The following is a 14,420-nucleotide window of genomic DNA, read 5'->3' on the forward strand; positions in this document are numbered from 1 at the left end:
GTTAGTAGATGAGAATTGTTTTTCAAATGCGCATCTACTCAAGCCTGCCCCCTTGTCCCTTTGTCGTTCCGGCGTCCCTGAGTTTGCGACCCGAGCCACTGCGCCATCTTCACACATTCTGGTTCGATTAATGTTCGTTTTCGCCTCTTGACACACTGCTAATGACTGAAGTTTTATTCTCCCCATTTTACTTTCCGTCATATCAGGAAGGAAATTTTAAGGACACTTGCTATCACTGTACAACTGCTTTTTTAAAATTAAAAAAATTAGACCGAGCCTGTATGCAAACAAGGCTGTGCGTAAAATGGGAAGATGTATTATATTTGGCTTAGAGCGTTGTCGCTTTTGATTACAACATAAACATTTCTGCTGGTTTGCTTGCTTTGCTTTTCATATTATTTCCCTGCATTTTTAGCCTCAAATTTTTCTATAATTGAAGATTTTTTTTCAGCTTATTTATAGCTGCCCAGTTTCCTTAAATAATCCCTACTCTGCACATTTTTGCTTAATCATTACAGACATTGGTTTTTGCTGTGCCCTAGAATTAGACCTGCGTCTAACAAAATAAAGACAGCAAATATAATTCGATATGATTTACTACTTTGAAGATGACACGAAACAGCAGAGACATTGTATACTTGCTTTTTATGTATTTTCATTCTTTCTTATTGTTTTATAAAATATTCAACAAAGTTAGAATTTCAAGCAACTTCGCCTATTTTAATATTTTTTTCCAGAGATGTTGTTTACCTTAATTGATATTCACCTCCATTTAAAGAATGGTTTAATTGAAAGTATGGAGATAAGTGCAATATTAGCAAGTTCTCGAGCGATCGTAAGAAAGACTGCTGACATTGGATAAGGTCTGGTCCCCATCATTTGCATTTGCTATTGGTAACACTGCAATTGGCAGAGTTGAAATTATAAATAATCAGATTTTCTATATTCATTATCTGACGTTTTTACCCTGAGGAGAGTTTCTGTTTTTCGGTTCTACACCCTTTTTTACAAGAATACCGAAATTTTGCTGGGCTTGAATATTCTTAACTTTTTTCTATTTTAAGCCTAAAGACTTGGCCAAACTGGGCAACATTGTCAGGCAACATTCATAAATTCCTAATGTTGCTCAAATGTTGTCCAGTTTGGCCACCATGTCGGCCGACAAATTCATCAAGAAATTTGTTGTTCGAATGTTTGAACATGCTCAAACATTTTTCGGCAACATTTGTTGCTCAGTTCTATGTTGTCCAGTTTGGCCAAATTGTCGGGCAACAATTCACCTTAATTTCCCATCTGAGAAAAACCAACTTGCACAGTGATGTATTGCAAAACAGTATGCTCTACTCGATTCAAATAAAATGTCAATATTTAAGCTTTCAAGTTGATTGTACCGAATGGGAAGAAAACCATGGAGTGGAAGAATAGTTTAGGAAGAATAAAAAGTCTCGTCTGAAACAAGTCCAAATGCAAGCTCTTTGAAAAAACAAATCAGCAAAATGCTACCCGCGTGCTCGACCATAGAGTGCTAAGCAGCAAAGGTGTTGTCATGTCAAAATCAGCTTCCAGTAGCTGCAGCTTGCTTTCTATCTGCCATACTTATCCAAATTTTTGCTCAAATCAAATATGGCGCGGAAAACCACATATCATATCATATTTGGCACGCTGTTTTGACAACATCATCAAATGATGCTGCACGACAATGTTGCCCAATTTGGCCACCATATTTCGGCGCCAAAAAAAATATCGAGCAACATTGTCGGGCAACAATGTTGCCCAGTTTGGCCAAGGCTTAAGAACATTATAATGTTAATGGGTCTTAGGCAGGATACGTCTTTTTCAAAACATATAGCGGGAAACTCGTATTTGTTTTGCTTTCCGAAAAACTCAAAATGTAAAGAAAAACATTAATTTTTGATGAAGCTTGAGCTTTGCATTATTCTTAAATTATGCTTAAATTTCGGCGATTTGGAGCATGAATATTCTTATAGACTTATGTAAAATGGTGCGTATCTTCAAAGCTACATCTTTCTAGGATGCAAAGACTTGATGTCAAATGATCTTCCTCTCTCCCCTTGACCGTATTGGTGACAGGAAATTGTTGTCGTAAAAATAACGACAATAGACTATCACAAAGAATTTACTAGAAAATTGTGACTGACAGCATCTTAATTTCTGTTTTGTATTTATGCGGCTCCTGCTTGCCTTTAACAATGCAACTTCTACGGCATATTAGAGAATTTAGATATCACAAAATCCAAACTATTCTAACAGGAAATAAAATTTTCTCAGAAGCAGTGCAGTCACATGAAATCTATAAACAAATAACACACTGTCTCCCTTAGCGTTTTTACATAGGCTGAAGAGCAATTTTGTTTCCTCAGCCTACCCTAGCAAGCTTTATTTACTTTTGTATTTACTTACTTTTATATGGTAAACATCACCTTAGCTTTAAATAAATTTTTTTCTTTTTAGCTTTCTTTTATAGTAAAGTTTGACACGACCCTCTGTAAGTCAGTCCTCTCGAGAAATTTTATCAAGAGAAAGAATGTGATCTTTCTAGTCAGTACGGGAAGAAAAACAGAAAGGCAGAACCAAAAGGTAGCATTAAAAGATTTAGCATTAGCATACCAAAAGTTTGCATTTTCTTTACTGTGTACTCCTTTGGACCCTTATAGCGTTATACCACTATTGTTTCGTTGTCACATATCTTTTCTACGGTCATGACTGTATCAAAGGCAAGACCAGCTCAGGTCAGTATTATTGCTTCATTTCTCACTCGCAATGATTGCAATGCTACAAACGTTTTCGGATAAAAGCTAACATTAAAATGACACCGTAAGAGACTTCTAGATAAGTCGAGGCAAGCTATTTCAGTAACTTCTTGCAGCGTTGATAGCAATGAATAAGTATAGCAACCAAGTTAAATGAATGAATGAAACGAATGAATTGAATGAAACGGGGGCGTTGGTAGGAATTCCAAAGGGGGGATTGAAAATTGATGCGAAGGGGGCACCACGGATGCTCAATGTCTGGACTTGGAAGGTATTGGAATAGCAAAGACCCAGGCGGAGACCAGGGGCAAATCCCCGGATTCTCACCAAGTCAAATGTGCAAAGCCAACGCCTCCATTTACAAAAACATGTCTACAAAACCCGCTCCTTCACACGAAATACAGAAAGGCTCCTGAACAACTTATAAGAATAAATACAAGAAAATACAAGAAACAGTGTGATACAGACTAAGAAGCGTATTCTTTAAATACTTTGCCAGCAATAACAAGTCTTTGGATTTCGCTTGTGCCTTCGTAAATTTCTGTAATCCTTGCATCCCTGTAATGTCTTTCTGCGGGCATATCAGTTACGTAACCCATTCCACCAAGAATCTGGATAGCCTGTAGAAAAAGCATCAAATGATCTTATCGGTTGATAAATTCAAAGGGGGTGTGCCCCTCCAGGGACGGGACGGCGGAAACATTTCAAAGTTGGGGGGACATAGAAAGGAAGGGACACTTTTGTCTCAGGGAAAGGGACACTTTTAAAGACAACAAAAAGTTTTGAAGAGCGCACTTCTAAGAAAAGGGGTATTTTTAAAAAGTCAAGGGGCTAATGCCCCTCATCCCTCTGCGTTGATGTTCCTGTCTCTGTTGACGAAGATCGAAAGTATAACTGACGTGACATATTACAATTTCCAAGTTTATGAGAAACGTTCTCAATGTAATATTCCAGACGAAAAGGTAAGTGCTTTATCATTTTAAAAATACGAGCCAATCAGACTACAATACTAGAACATTTACGCGAGTTTGTTTTTGGCTTGAAAAGGCTCTTCTCGGGGAAGGTCTTCAGCTACATGAATATATGCCCGTCAGTTGTAGCCTGGGTCTGGAGCACAGGCTAATCAGTTGGCGATCAGATTACATTACAATCTTTGCTTAGAAAGTTGGCTAATAGCCTCAAATCTGATTCCTTACGTCCATAGCAAAATCCAATCAGGATATTTGAATCATCCACAAAATGCACAATGTTTAACCTACCTGATGTGAATTAAATGTTGCAGTTTCTGATGCTGCAAGTTTGGCCATAGCTGCAGCCTAAAAGAAAAGAAAAATCAACAAAATTATTTATTCTAAAAGAGAATACTAGAAGATATAAATATCGAAGGGGATTACCTCTTTCCAAGCCTGTTGAAAACAATTAGAATAATTAACTTTGGTAAAAAGTTCGGCAAGGGTTGGAGAAGAGGGCAAAAAACTGTCATCTATTTGGGTTCGACAGACCAGTTGTGGAATAAGAGGAAATAAGTACTGGTTGCGGTACAAGAGAAAATTAAAGGTATCAGAAAAGCACTAGGTAAGAATGCCGTATTCTTTATCGGTTGTTCAACATTAATCTAATTCTATTACAAACTAATACTAATTGATATTTTGTTAACTAGATGCAAGAAATTGCCACTTCTAACCACTGTATCCAAAACAACAAGGAACCGGTCTTCCATGTACATGCCAAAAAAATTATATATAAACAACTTGTTTCGGAACAACACTTCATGTCTTGAAATTCGTTTCCTTGAAGACAAAACCTACACTTTGAAAATGCTTATGGTTACAAAAACCAAAAGCTTAGAAATCCACAAATACAAGCCTTTGAAAATTACACTTTTTGAAATTTCACGGGACGATAAGGTGTTTTTTTATTTTTGGTTTCCAAATACTCGCAAACAGCGTTTAAAGTTTTCCAGCGTAATTAATATTGATCCTAAATTATCGGACGTTAAAAATTTCGAATTGTGTCCGAAAATTTCTACCGTCCGATATTAAAGCTATCTGAATATTTAGCCGTCCTAACATTTTAGTAAAATTTATTTGCGATTTGGCTAGCCTGGCAACCGTTTGTGCTTTAGAGGTACCAAGAGGATATCTCATCATCATAATGTTAGCAAATTTCTAAGTAGATAAAAACCTTCGTGAACTCCATTTTGGCATCCTTGAGCATTGCAGCTTTCCAAGTTAACAGCCTGGCACTCTCGAGCCGTAAAGCCATGTCCGCAATTTTCATCTACAGAAGCAAAATTTCATGTGAATTAAATTCACAAAAGTGAAAAATGACAAATTGTTATCTCGATTATGAGATCTCTATAGCAAGATAAATACGGGGGATAAGAGGACAGCGTCGAGAAAGGTTTTCGACAATCTTGTAGATAACTGTGCTTGATGAATGGAAAACCTGTTGTTTAAAATCCCTGCTATCAATAATGTCCCCGTCAAAATGTTTTCTAATTCCTGTAGCTGTGAGGATCACATTTCGTTGTTATAAAGGCTTTTCTCTTTCTCTCTGGTATGTTAAAAGCATTTGTCCGGACGCATTTCGCTGGGCATTTAAATTTCCTATTGGTTGGACTAAACAATAGACCCATTGTTAAGTATCCAATTGGCTAATTCTCGATGTTTTCCTACTCACAAACGCGCTGCAAAGCCTATTGTTAACTCTGAACGGTTGACTGGTGGGAAATAATGCCATTAAAGTTTTCATTTGTTTACTCCTACTGGGCCATCAGAAGCGGCTAGGGAGGACCGATTATCGACCCCCACCCCCCATTATTACCAAACAGTTTTATCTCCTGTATAACAAAGTACAGAATGGACAGGGGGTAAAGAAGTAAAGATTCTACAAAGTATGTATAGCATGATGTGAGCCTGTTGAAGACAAGCAACACGATTACAATAGCCAGTGGTATTATGTAGCATACTCTTGACAATTGACAGATAAATGAAAAAGCTTCTGCTGGATTTATTTTATCACACAATAATGTTTTAAGCAACATACTTGTATGGCTTGTTGTTTTGCTATTGGTGCGCCAAAAGCGAGTCGTTTTTCAGCATAGTCAACTGAAACATCTAAAGAGGCCTGAAATGTAACATTAAGTCATAAACTGCTTTGCACTGTGTGAAGACTCCTCCTCACTACCTATACCACGTTCTCTTATTATCTTTGCCGATTTCATGAGCTCACGCCAGGTCTTAAAAGGGGCCAAATCATGCCAGTCAAAAATCCAAAATGATCAAAATATGAAAATGAGGCTAGTGAGCAATGGAATATTAATGAAAACGAGGCTTATGCTGGCATTATAGAAGTTTTTATGATATAAGTGATGATATAATGATATAGTTTTATAGTGAACAAAGTTTTTATGACACTTCACCCTTTATATTTTCTCTAACATAGGAAACCCGATATTCTCAAAGGTAGTAATCATACAAAAAAGGGGGGGGGTTGCCTTTGACAAGAGACATGCCACAAGAAAAAGTAGAATACGGAGGGTGGCCTATATAATGGGGTAGTCTAAACTCAGCCAAACTTTTTGAAAAATACCGAGCTATTATATGATTTGGCAAAAATAACTTATGTACACAAAACCAAGAGCATGAAATTTTTATAAAAATATATAAGGAAGCCAAAATTATCTTCGCCATTCAAAATAATATATTTTGAGAATTCAGTCAATAAAAAAAAGGCCAAAAAGGGGCCAAGCCACTAAAAATGCTCTGCAACACATAGTCACTATTAGGAAAGGTTCCAGACTTGCAAGGAATTCTGGAACAGAGAGAAATATTAAAATATTTCTCCGAAAAGCAGTTATGCTTTTAACCACGTTGTTAAATTTTTCCGAATCTGACGAAATCTACTAAAGCAAAAAAATTGTCAGAGATCGAGTCTAGAAGTACCTGTGCTATTCCGAGGGCCTGCCCTGCAACTCCTATTCTGCCAGCGTCAAGTGTCATCTGAAAGGAAAACACTTGCTATAGAAGCAATGCATAAAAAAATACGCCACATTCCAGGCTGCTACTACACAACAAAAGCGGATATTGCCTTTCCCCCACTGAACATGGGTTTGGAACGTGCTTATAAACATTTGAAAAAATTGCCGGTTTTCTGGCCATTCCTAATTAAAGTATTTCGTGAAAAACAACCATGGCATGACGCTTCTTTCCATAAATGTAACTACCATTCATTCCTCGGCGTGAGAACAATGCACATGGAAGGGCTTTTGGAATAACCAAAATGAATCAAAATATTCAGGGAATAGGCATAACAAATAACGAGTTCGAAGTTTGAAGTTCGAAGACTAGCAACGGTAGAACAAATGGTACGACGAGTGAAGGGAGTTACAAAGAAGGACAAGCAAATATCAAGATGTACAAGCATATGCCCAGGCAGATATGGCAAAAAGTACAATGTGAAATGAAATGGATGTTTACGCCTGTAATCTAAAATGGACTGGAGAAAACAACGGCAAATACATTAAATGGAAAACGTTAATTTCTTACTACCAATAATATATAGTACATAATCTGATGGGGTTTTATGCAAAATACAGCTGGCTCGAGAGCCCTCCATCAGTACCCTCTTCAGTAATGTTATATTCAATGATAGGATAATTTTGAAAAAGTTACCATAGCTATCTTGAATCCAAAACCAGCCTCTCCCAAAATATTCTCCTTTGGTATTCTGCATTCTTCAAATATTAACTGGCACGTCGAGCTTCCGCGGATGCCGAGTTTGTCTTCCTTTTTGCCAAGGGTTAGGCCTTCTGTTGGCATAGGTACCAAAAATGCACTGATGCCCTATATGGGCGAATGTAAAAGCTAGTTAGACCAGCAGCATTTTTCAAGACGTATTTCATACAGAATTTCGGAGACTGCTAAATAACATATACAATAAAAACCTACTAATAACTGGACTGCTTAAGGTTAAAGTTTCGTGCAAAAATATCCCCACCATTATTTAGAACAAAACATGTCACTCCTTAAGCCAAGTTTTGATAATTCGAATGTTGGATAATTCGAACAAATTTTGTTTTCATTTTAAGTTCTAATTATTGCACGATGATAGCGCAGCAACGTGCAAAACGCCAGATGTCTTAGTAATGTTCTTATAGTGGAACAAATCATGAGAATCCGTAATGGATTTGACAGTAAATAATTGGGGGAAGAATCCTTCGCCTTCTTTGCTTTCTCAGATAAATACTAAACTTTACTTCTTTGTTTAATCAAAATGTAGATGAAGACTAAAAACCAGCGTGAATATAAGTTTTCGGTGAACGCTTCTCTTTTTTATTTTCTACCATGGGTACCACAGCCTTAAAATTTCTACCCTGGGTACCTTAGCCACAAAATGTCGAGTGCAAAAATGGAAAACCAAGCGGAGAAATGGAGGGGCGAGAAGAACGAAATCCATCTTTTCATATAGATGCTCCATCGCTTTTAAACTCCTATCTTCTATTTCCCATTCGAATTTATGTGGCTCTGGTAATCAGAATATATAATCTATACGAAGAGCTTCAAAATTATCATTCATAAAAAACTTCTAATTGTGATATAAGCATAAAGAAAAGGTAAAGGATTAAGTTTAAAAGTAAAGGAGTAGATATTTCTAAAGCTAGACAATTCTCAGACAAATAAGATAATCAGTTCAAAACCTTGGCTAAAAGGATGAGCAATAAATGTTAACAGGATACATAACTTGAGGGTGTTCTTCACTTTTGGTCATTCGATGCTTTCAGTCTATTTCTCCTTTTTGAGATTTTTCATTACCATCTCTTTGAAAGGTTGACTTCGAATGATAATCAAAATGATGTATCAATTTCTTATTGAATGAAGAGTTATGCTCAAAACGTCATACTTATCTTTCATTCCTGTACAAAGTTGTTATTTTAATGTATTAATTTTTGCTCATTACTCGACGTACAACACGCTCAACTACAATGATTATCTATTAATTTCTTACCTTGTGTTTCTTCGCTCTGTCAGTAGTAGCAAAAACCTTAGGATGAATCATGATAAAAAAGCTAATAAAATCCTTGGAGCTTAGAATATCAGCTAGCTGTCTTTAAAAAATTTGTAGCTAGGCTTGCTACTACAGCAGGACAAGAAGTAATTAAGCTATACTTAACAGAAGAAAATTGATAATGTCAAATTAAGATGGAAAACAAATCTGCTTGTAAATATAAGGCACTGATGAATGACTATTGATTGTGAACAACCTTGGGAAAGTATAGTCAATACAAAGATACATTAGGTGATACACTAACGAGAAGCAAATTGAGCATAATTACAAATGGGATTTAAAGACAATCAATTCAGAGAAGACAGATTCTCTAAATTTAAGGGAAAATGTATTTCACTATGATTATTCTTTCGTTTTGTGCATCAGGCACAAGAAAAATTTCAGACTGATATGCACAATGAGGCATAACAAATTGATATATAGTTTTTTAAAGGTGCAGATGTAAGTTTTTGCTCTAATTTGTGGACAGCTCCTTGGCACAGCCTTTCAGTAATCGAAATATCATTTTATCATCCTTAAGTAATTTACCACAGCAGCTTCAGCTTCAAATGCATTCGTTATCCACATCTTTGATCCATTCAGCACCCAGTGATCACCATCCAGTGTAGCAGTTGTCTTAGCAGCCCCTGCATCACTTCCGTTGTCTATCAGAAGATAATGGATACTTAGGACTTTCTAAAATGATTATTTCTTCCGTGTCTAGCTTCAAGAGCTGCAATAATTCTTGACTTATTGTAAGAATTCTATCATAAAAGGAATAGAATGTTTGAAGTAATATGAAAGGTGCGCAGGAGATAGATATGCTTACTAACATTTCAAAGTTCCGTGAGACAGGCATGGATGTACACTTTATCAAATACTTTCTTTAAACAGCCTTGTTGTTTTAAGTGTGGTAAATAGAAAACATATCAGTTACCAATTCAAGAATTATTTCAAGAACTCTTTGACCTATATTTTCGAAAGGTGTGTGTTTTTATCCTCCTGGCTTAAACACATCACATATACAGATTATGTCCTAAAGATCAAATGTGCCAATAATAAAAAACATATGTTACCTGGTTCACTCAATGCAAAGCAGCCAACTCTGTCTCCATTAATGAATGGTTTAAGAAAGTTCTCCTTCTGGGCAGTGCTACCCCAATTTTGAATTGGACCTAGGTACAGTGACTTGAAAGGAAAAGATGGGAAAGTTAATCTCTGCATATGCAAAAGGCCCAGAAGCAAGCAGTCACAAAAATATGGTAATGAACTTAACAAAAAACTATATATTTTAGTCAATTCTGCATCATCTGTTTTTGAACTTACATTGTTTACACTCATAATAACACCAGCAGTGGCACAACCACGGCTGATTTCTTCCATTCCAATAGCATATGCCAGGTAATCCAATCCAGTACCACCATCCTCTTCATTAACATCTATTGCCAAGAGGCCAAGGTCTCCCATTTGCTTCACCTAGAAAAATCATATCCAAATTCAAAGATACTTGACATTTGCTCTGAAGTTTGAAGTTGTATATGGTATCTATTTAGAAATGATATAAAATATCTTTTGATCAAAAACAGCATTAAAAAGAAGCCATCTAATTTACACTCATTTCTCTGAACTCCACTGCTAACCTTTTAAAATAAGCTAAGTAAAAAATTCTGACAAATCCAGGCCTCTCTTAATAGACAAAAATAGAAAAAGAGCGCACATTGTCCGAAAGGTCTTAAGCATCTTTCATTGGCCCAGAGGAGGGGAACCTTGGCTGGTAAATAGACACTTGAGGGATTTGGCATATCATCCCAAACTAGGGTTATTAGTTGATCCCATATCAAATACCACCGTTCTTGATCAAATTGAATACACTAAAATTCATATACTTCCATGACACAAGCAGTGTATCACATGGGATGTATCATATGAAAAATAAAGAAACAAAAATGGAACCTGAAAAGGATCAATGAATAAAGGTTTACATGGTGTATTCAATTTGGTTATTATTTCTTTTTTCAAATTGAAATAGAAGACAAAAAAATTAAGTGTAAATATTGGTCACAATGAAGCTGCAGAATTTTGAGCTTATCGTCATGATTTTTGCTGGAACTTGTGATCTTTTATTATGTTTATGATTATGATAATGATTCAAATCTAGCTATTTACAATCTAACAAATCTAAAAAAATAATTGATGTGAATTTTCATGTTAAAGCTAAAAACAACAAAAGTAAAATTTATAATTAATAAGTAAATAGTAGCATGGGTGTAGCTGGAGGCTAAATGTTTAGGAGCTTAGTATTGGTTTTGCCTGAATATTGTTCCTTCATTAAGGTGAAATTGCTCGAATGGGCCTGAAATCCAATGATTAACTTTGCCAAGCATTGAGAAACTTGAGTATTCAACTTTAACCTTGTTTCTTATATAAAAAATGAGTGTATTGGGAATGGTAATGACATAAACACAATTGAAAGTTTTAGGTCTATATTAGCTCACAACCTGTATACACAAATGTTTCAGACCTGGAAAGGGTCCCATTAGCATGACAGGGAGCAGTGGTCAGCAGTGGTGGCCTGGCCTTTTTTGCCTGGTGGGGCCAGATGCAAAATGGCACCCTTCATAACTAAAATTATTGTCTTTTCCTGAAAAGATTGGCAGCCTGGTAATTCCCTTATATTTTTTAACCTTGTAAGTTGTATGTCAAGGATAGACTGACCTCACTTGATCACAGGGTCCCAAATATAATAATTTTTTATGGGGTGTTAGGACAAGTTGGATCGACCAACATATGAAATTGATTGTCTCTTCAAAGCCAATCCAAGCAGATAAACTAAATAACATGGTGTCAAGAAAACAATTTGGGAAATTCCAAGATTTACCCCTAGGATTTGAAAGATAATTCTCAGCTTCTGCTAATTCCTTTATATCTGCCATTTTATTTCCATCTTCTGTAGGTATCTTGAACATTAGCTATCTTTTGGCATAAGGAATCTTTTGACAAGTTTTGAGAAATGTCATCATGAATCAGGCACTACAACCAGAATTTAGTATAAATCTATCTGATTATTAGAAATAGCCGGTTTCAAGGGCACCTAAATGAAAAGGGCACTCTTGCAAAAAAGCAACAGGGGCAGTTGACCCCCTGCACCCTATTCCCTGGCGTCCCTGAGAAACATGAAGTCAATGTTTTGAGTTGAAAGTAATCTGTTCAAGTTATCCTTTTTGAAGAAAAATAATAAGGAGCTGGTTTCATTATGTTTTAGCTTTGAATGTACTTTTTAGCATAGGAACCAGAATTATACCATTTGGTAGCATCCACTTCTTTTTCATCACTTTGACCTTCTTTGGCTTTGCATTGATTGTTCTTGTTCATTGTTTGTAATTCACCCAGGGTGCATTCCATGTACTTAAGCCCAAAGATCTTCAGGTTACACCCAGGTTTTTTTCAGCATTCAGCATGCAAACCAATAAAAAAGTTATTGGCGCACCTAAATTTTTGTTAGTTGGCATGCTAAATATGACCACGTACCTAGTTAACATGAAATAAAGACTCACACACCACAGTTTTTTCTTTTAATCAATTTTCCTTGTCTGCTGCAACAATGTTTACCATTCTAGCGCAACAATTTTTTACAGTTTTACTAACTGAACCTAATCAAATGGAGACCTGTCAAGTTTCAATTTTTCATCATTTTTATCAAATGGAGACCTTTCAAGTTTCGAGTGAGTTTTTTTAAAAGGAAAGGAAAATGTTTGGTGGTCATTGGCAGATCTTAACCGATCCACAACCAATTCTGGCTGCCATGTAATGTAAAGTGAAAAGCAGGGTCCAGAAACTTTTTTTTTGCCAAGCCCTCTAGTTCTTTGGAAATGCCTTTTTTGAGCAGGGATCACAGAAATAGGGGGATTGAGGGGGCTTTTTTCGCCATTTCATTCGGTTTTTTAGAGAGAATGTAAAACAGCTCATAATCTGTGTGTGTAACAGTTCATAATTTGTGTAGGCTTGCCAATAAATGTAACATCACTTAACCTGTGTGGATTTACTGTTATCTAGTCATATAATTATCTAGTCACTGTTAATATGCCTTGTTAGGAAAGAGAGATTTTGCTAGGATTTGGAATAGAAATTGAATAATTAAAAAACCAATAAGTTTATGCAAAATGCGTGAGAATTCTACTTTGATGCGTGTGAGCGTGAGAAGGGACCGAAATGCGTGTGTCTCACACAAAATGCGTTTGACTTGGTAGGTCTGAAAATGCCTTGATGGACCTTCGGGGTACAGTTGACATTAAAAGTACCCTGGTAATTAATCACAAATTTCAACTCAGCAGTCAATTAGAAGTACCCCATAAGAGGTACTTAAAATACCCTAGTGGTAGTATTGTTCTCTAAATTGGGCCATTTGGTGAGACCCTGTAACCAACATGACCCCTGTCATGCGTTAATGGGAGTACACCCCCCCCCCCCCCCGATGTTTCAGAACTGTGAATGTTCTGCTTGTTTGTATATTTTGTGTTCCAGATCCAACAATTCTATGCAAAAACGGTTGAAAAATTGCAATGTTTCGAGACTTATGGTTACAATCCAAAGAAATAATTCATGCCCTATTACCTCCTTAGCCGGGTACCTATGATGCTTGTCCACATCCCCTGCAATGGGTTTCAGAACTTCATCAGCAAAATCTCTGCATGTCTTTCTCAACATTTCATGTGTCTCCGGCAGTAGTGCAAAAGGGTGAACACCAACATGCTCTGAGGTACTGGCCTTTGCTGCTTTGATACCAAAAAGTTTATTTGAATTTGAACGCAATATTTCCCTTGAAACTCGCCTGATTAAGGACGCCATTTAGTATCAGCGTATCGAATAAACTTACATAATATAATTTTACAGAAAATTGAGAGCCACAACTCTTCACGATGAGATGAGACAAAGTTCATTTAGTCTCGTTTCCACGTTTATACCAAGATCAATTTTGAATATGAGACACGTCAGGACTGATAACATTTCGTAGAGCCTGTATAAGATACACAATTTTTTATGTAAATACCTAATTTTTTGCTGAGCCCCGATATTTTCTTTAATTCGAGTTTTTGCAATTCCTTTCCTCTATTTTGTGGTGTAACCAAAGATTCTAGTGTAACTGAATTGCATATTACAGTGTTGATAACTCCGAGGCAATATACCGTAAACTCTCTGTTAAGCCCCCTCTCAATTAGGCCCCCTCTCTTATTAGCCACACTTTTCAGAAGGAAAAATTCAATTAGCACCCCCTCTCACTTTAGGTGAAGCTTGAGCCTTGCATTATTCTTAAATTTCAGTTATCCTCAGCCTATAATAATAATAATAATAGAAATATTTATACAGGGTATAGCCTTTTCAGTGCCAAAGGCACTGTTATCAATAAGGGCCCTGTTCAAACCTGCGTCCGGCGGTCCTGCTGATCCCCATTTTAGATCAAAATAGCATTAATTAATTAATATTATTCGATATTTGTTAGTAAAGCAAGCAATATGATTAATAAATTAAGAAATAATGACAATTAATCTCAAACTACAGTACCACTCACTCAAACGTATTTACACATATACGTATTTACATTTC

At 36.3% G+C, this 14,420-nt stretch overlaps 1 protein-coding gene across 1 annotated transcript; it reads right to left on the bottom strand.

The window, feature by feature from the left end:
- Positions 1 to 3,144: 3,144 nt before the first annotated feature.
- LOC135683819 (short-chain specific acyl-CoA dehydrogenase, mitochondrial) lies at positions 3,145 to 13,762 on the bottom strand. Its single transcript, XM_065199173.2, has 11 exons — positions 13,431 to 13,762; positions 10,146 to 10,295; positions 9,896 to 10,007; positions 9,369 to 9,484; positions 8,781 to 8,816; positions 7,448 to 7,618; positions 6,719 to 6,775; positions 5,820 to 5,900; positions 4,956 to 5,051; positions 4,031 to 4,087; positions 3,145 to 3,391 (listed from the first exon to the last, which is right to left on the bottom strand). Exons 1-11 carry the CDS (start codon positions 13,662 to 13,664, stop codon positions 3,239 to 3,241), a joined length of 1,263 nt encoding a protein of 420 aa, XP_065055245.2. The 5' UTR covers positions 13,665 to 13,762; the 3' UTR covers positions 3,145 to 3,238.
- Positions 13,763 to 14,420: the final 658 nt, after the last annotated feature.

This window comes from Rhopilema esculentum, chromosome 7 (genome assembly GCF_057945365.1).
Source record: "Rhopilema esculentum isolate cy_ngs chromosome 7, ASM5794536v1, whole genome shotgun sequence".
Classification (NCBI taxonomy): Eukaryota; Metazoa; Cnidaria; class Scyphozoa; order Rhizostomeae; family Rhizostomatidae; genus Rhopilema; species Rhopilema esculentum.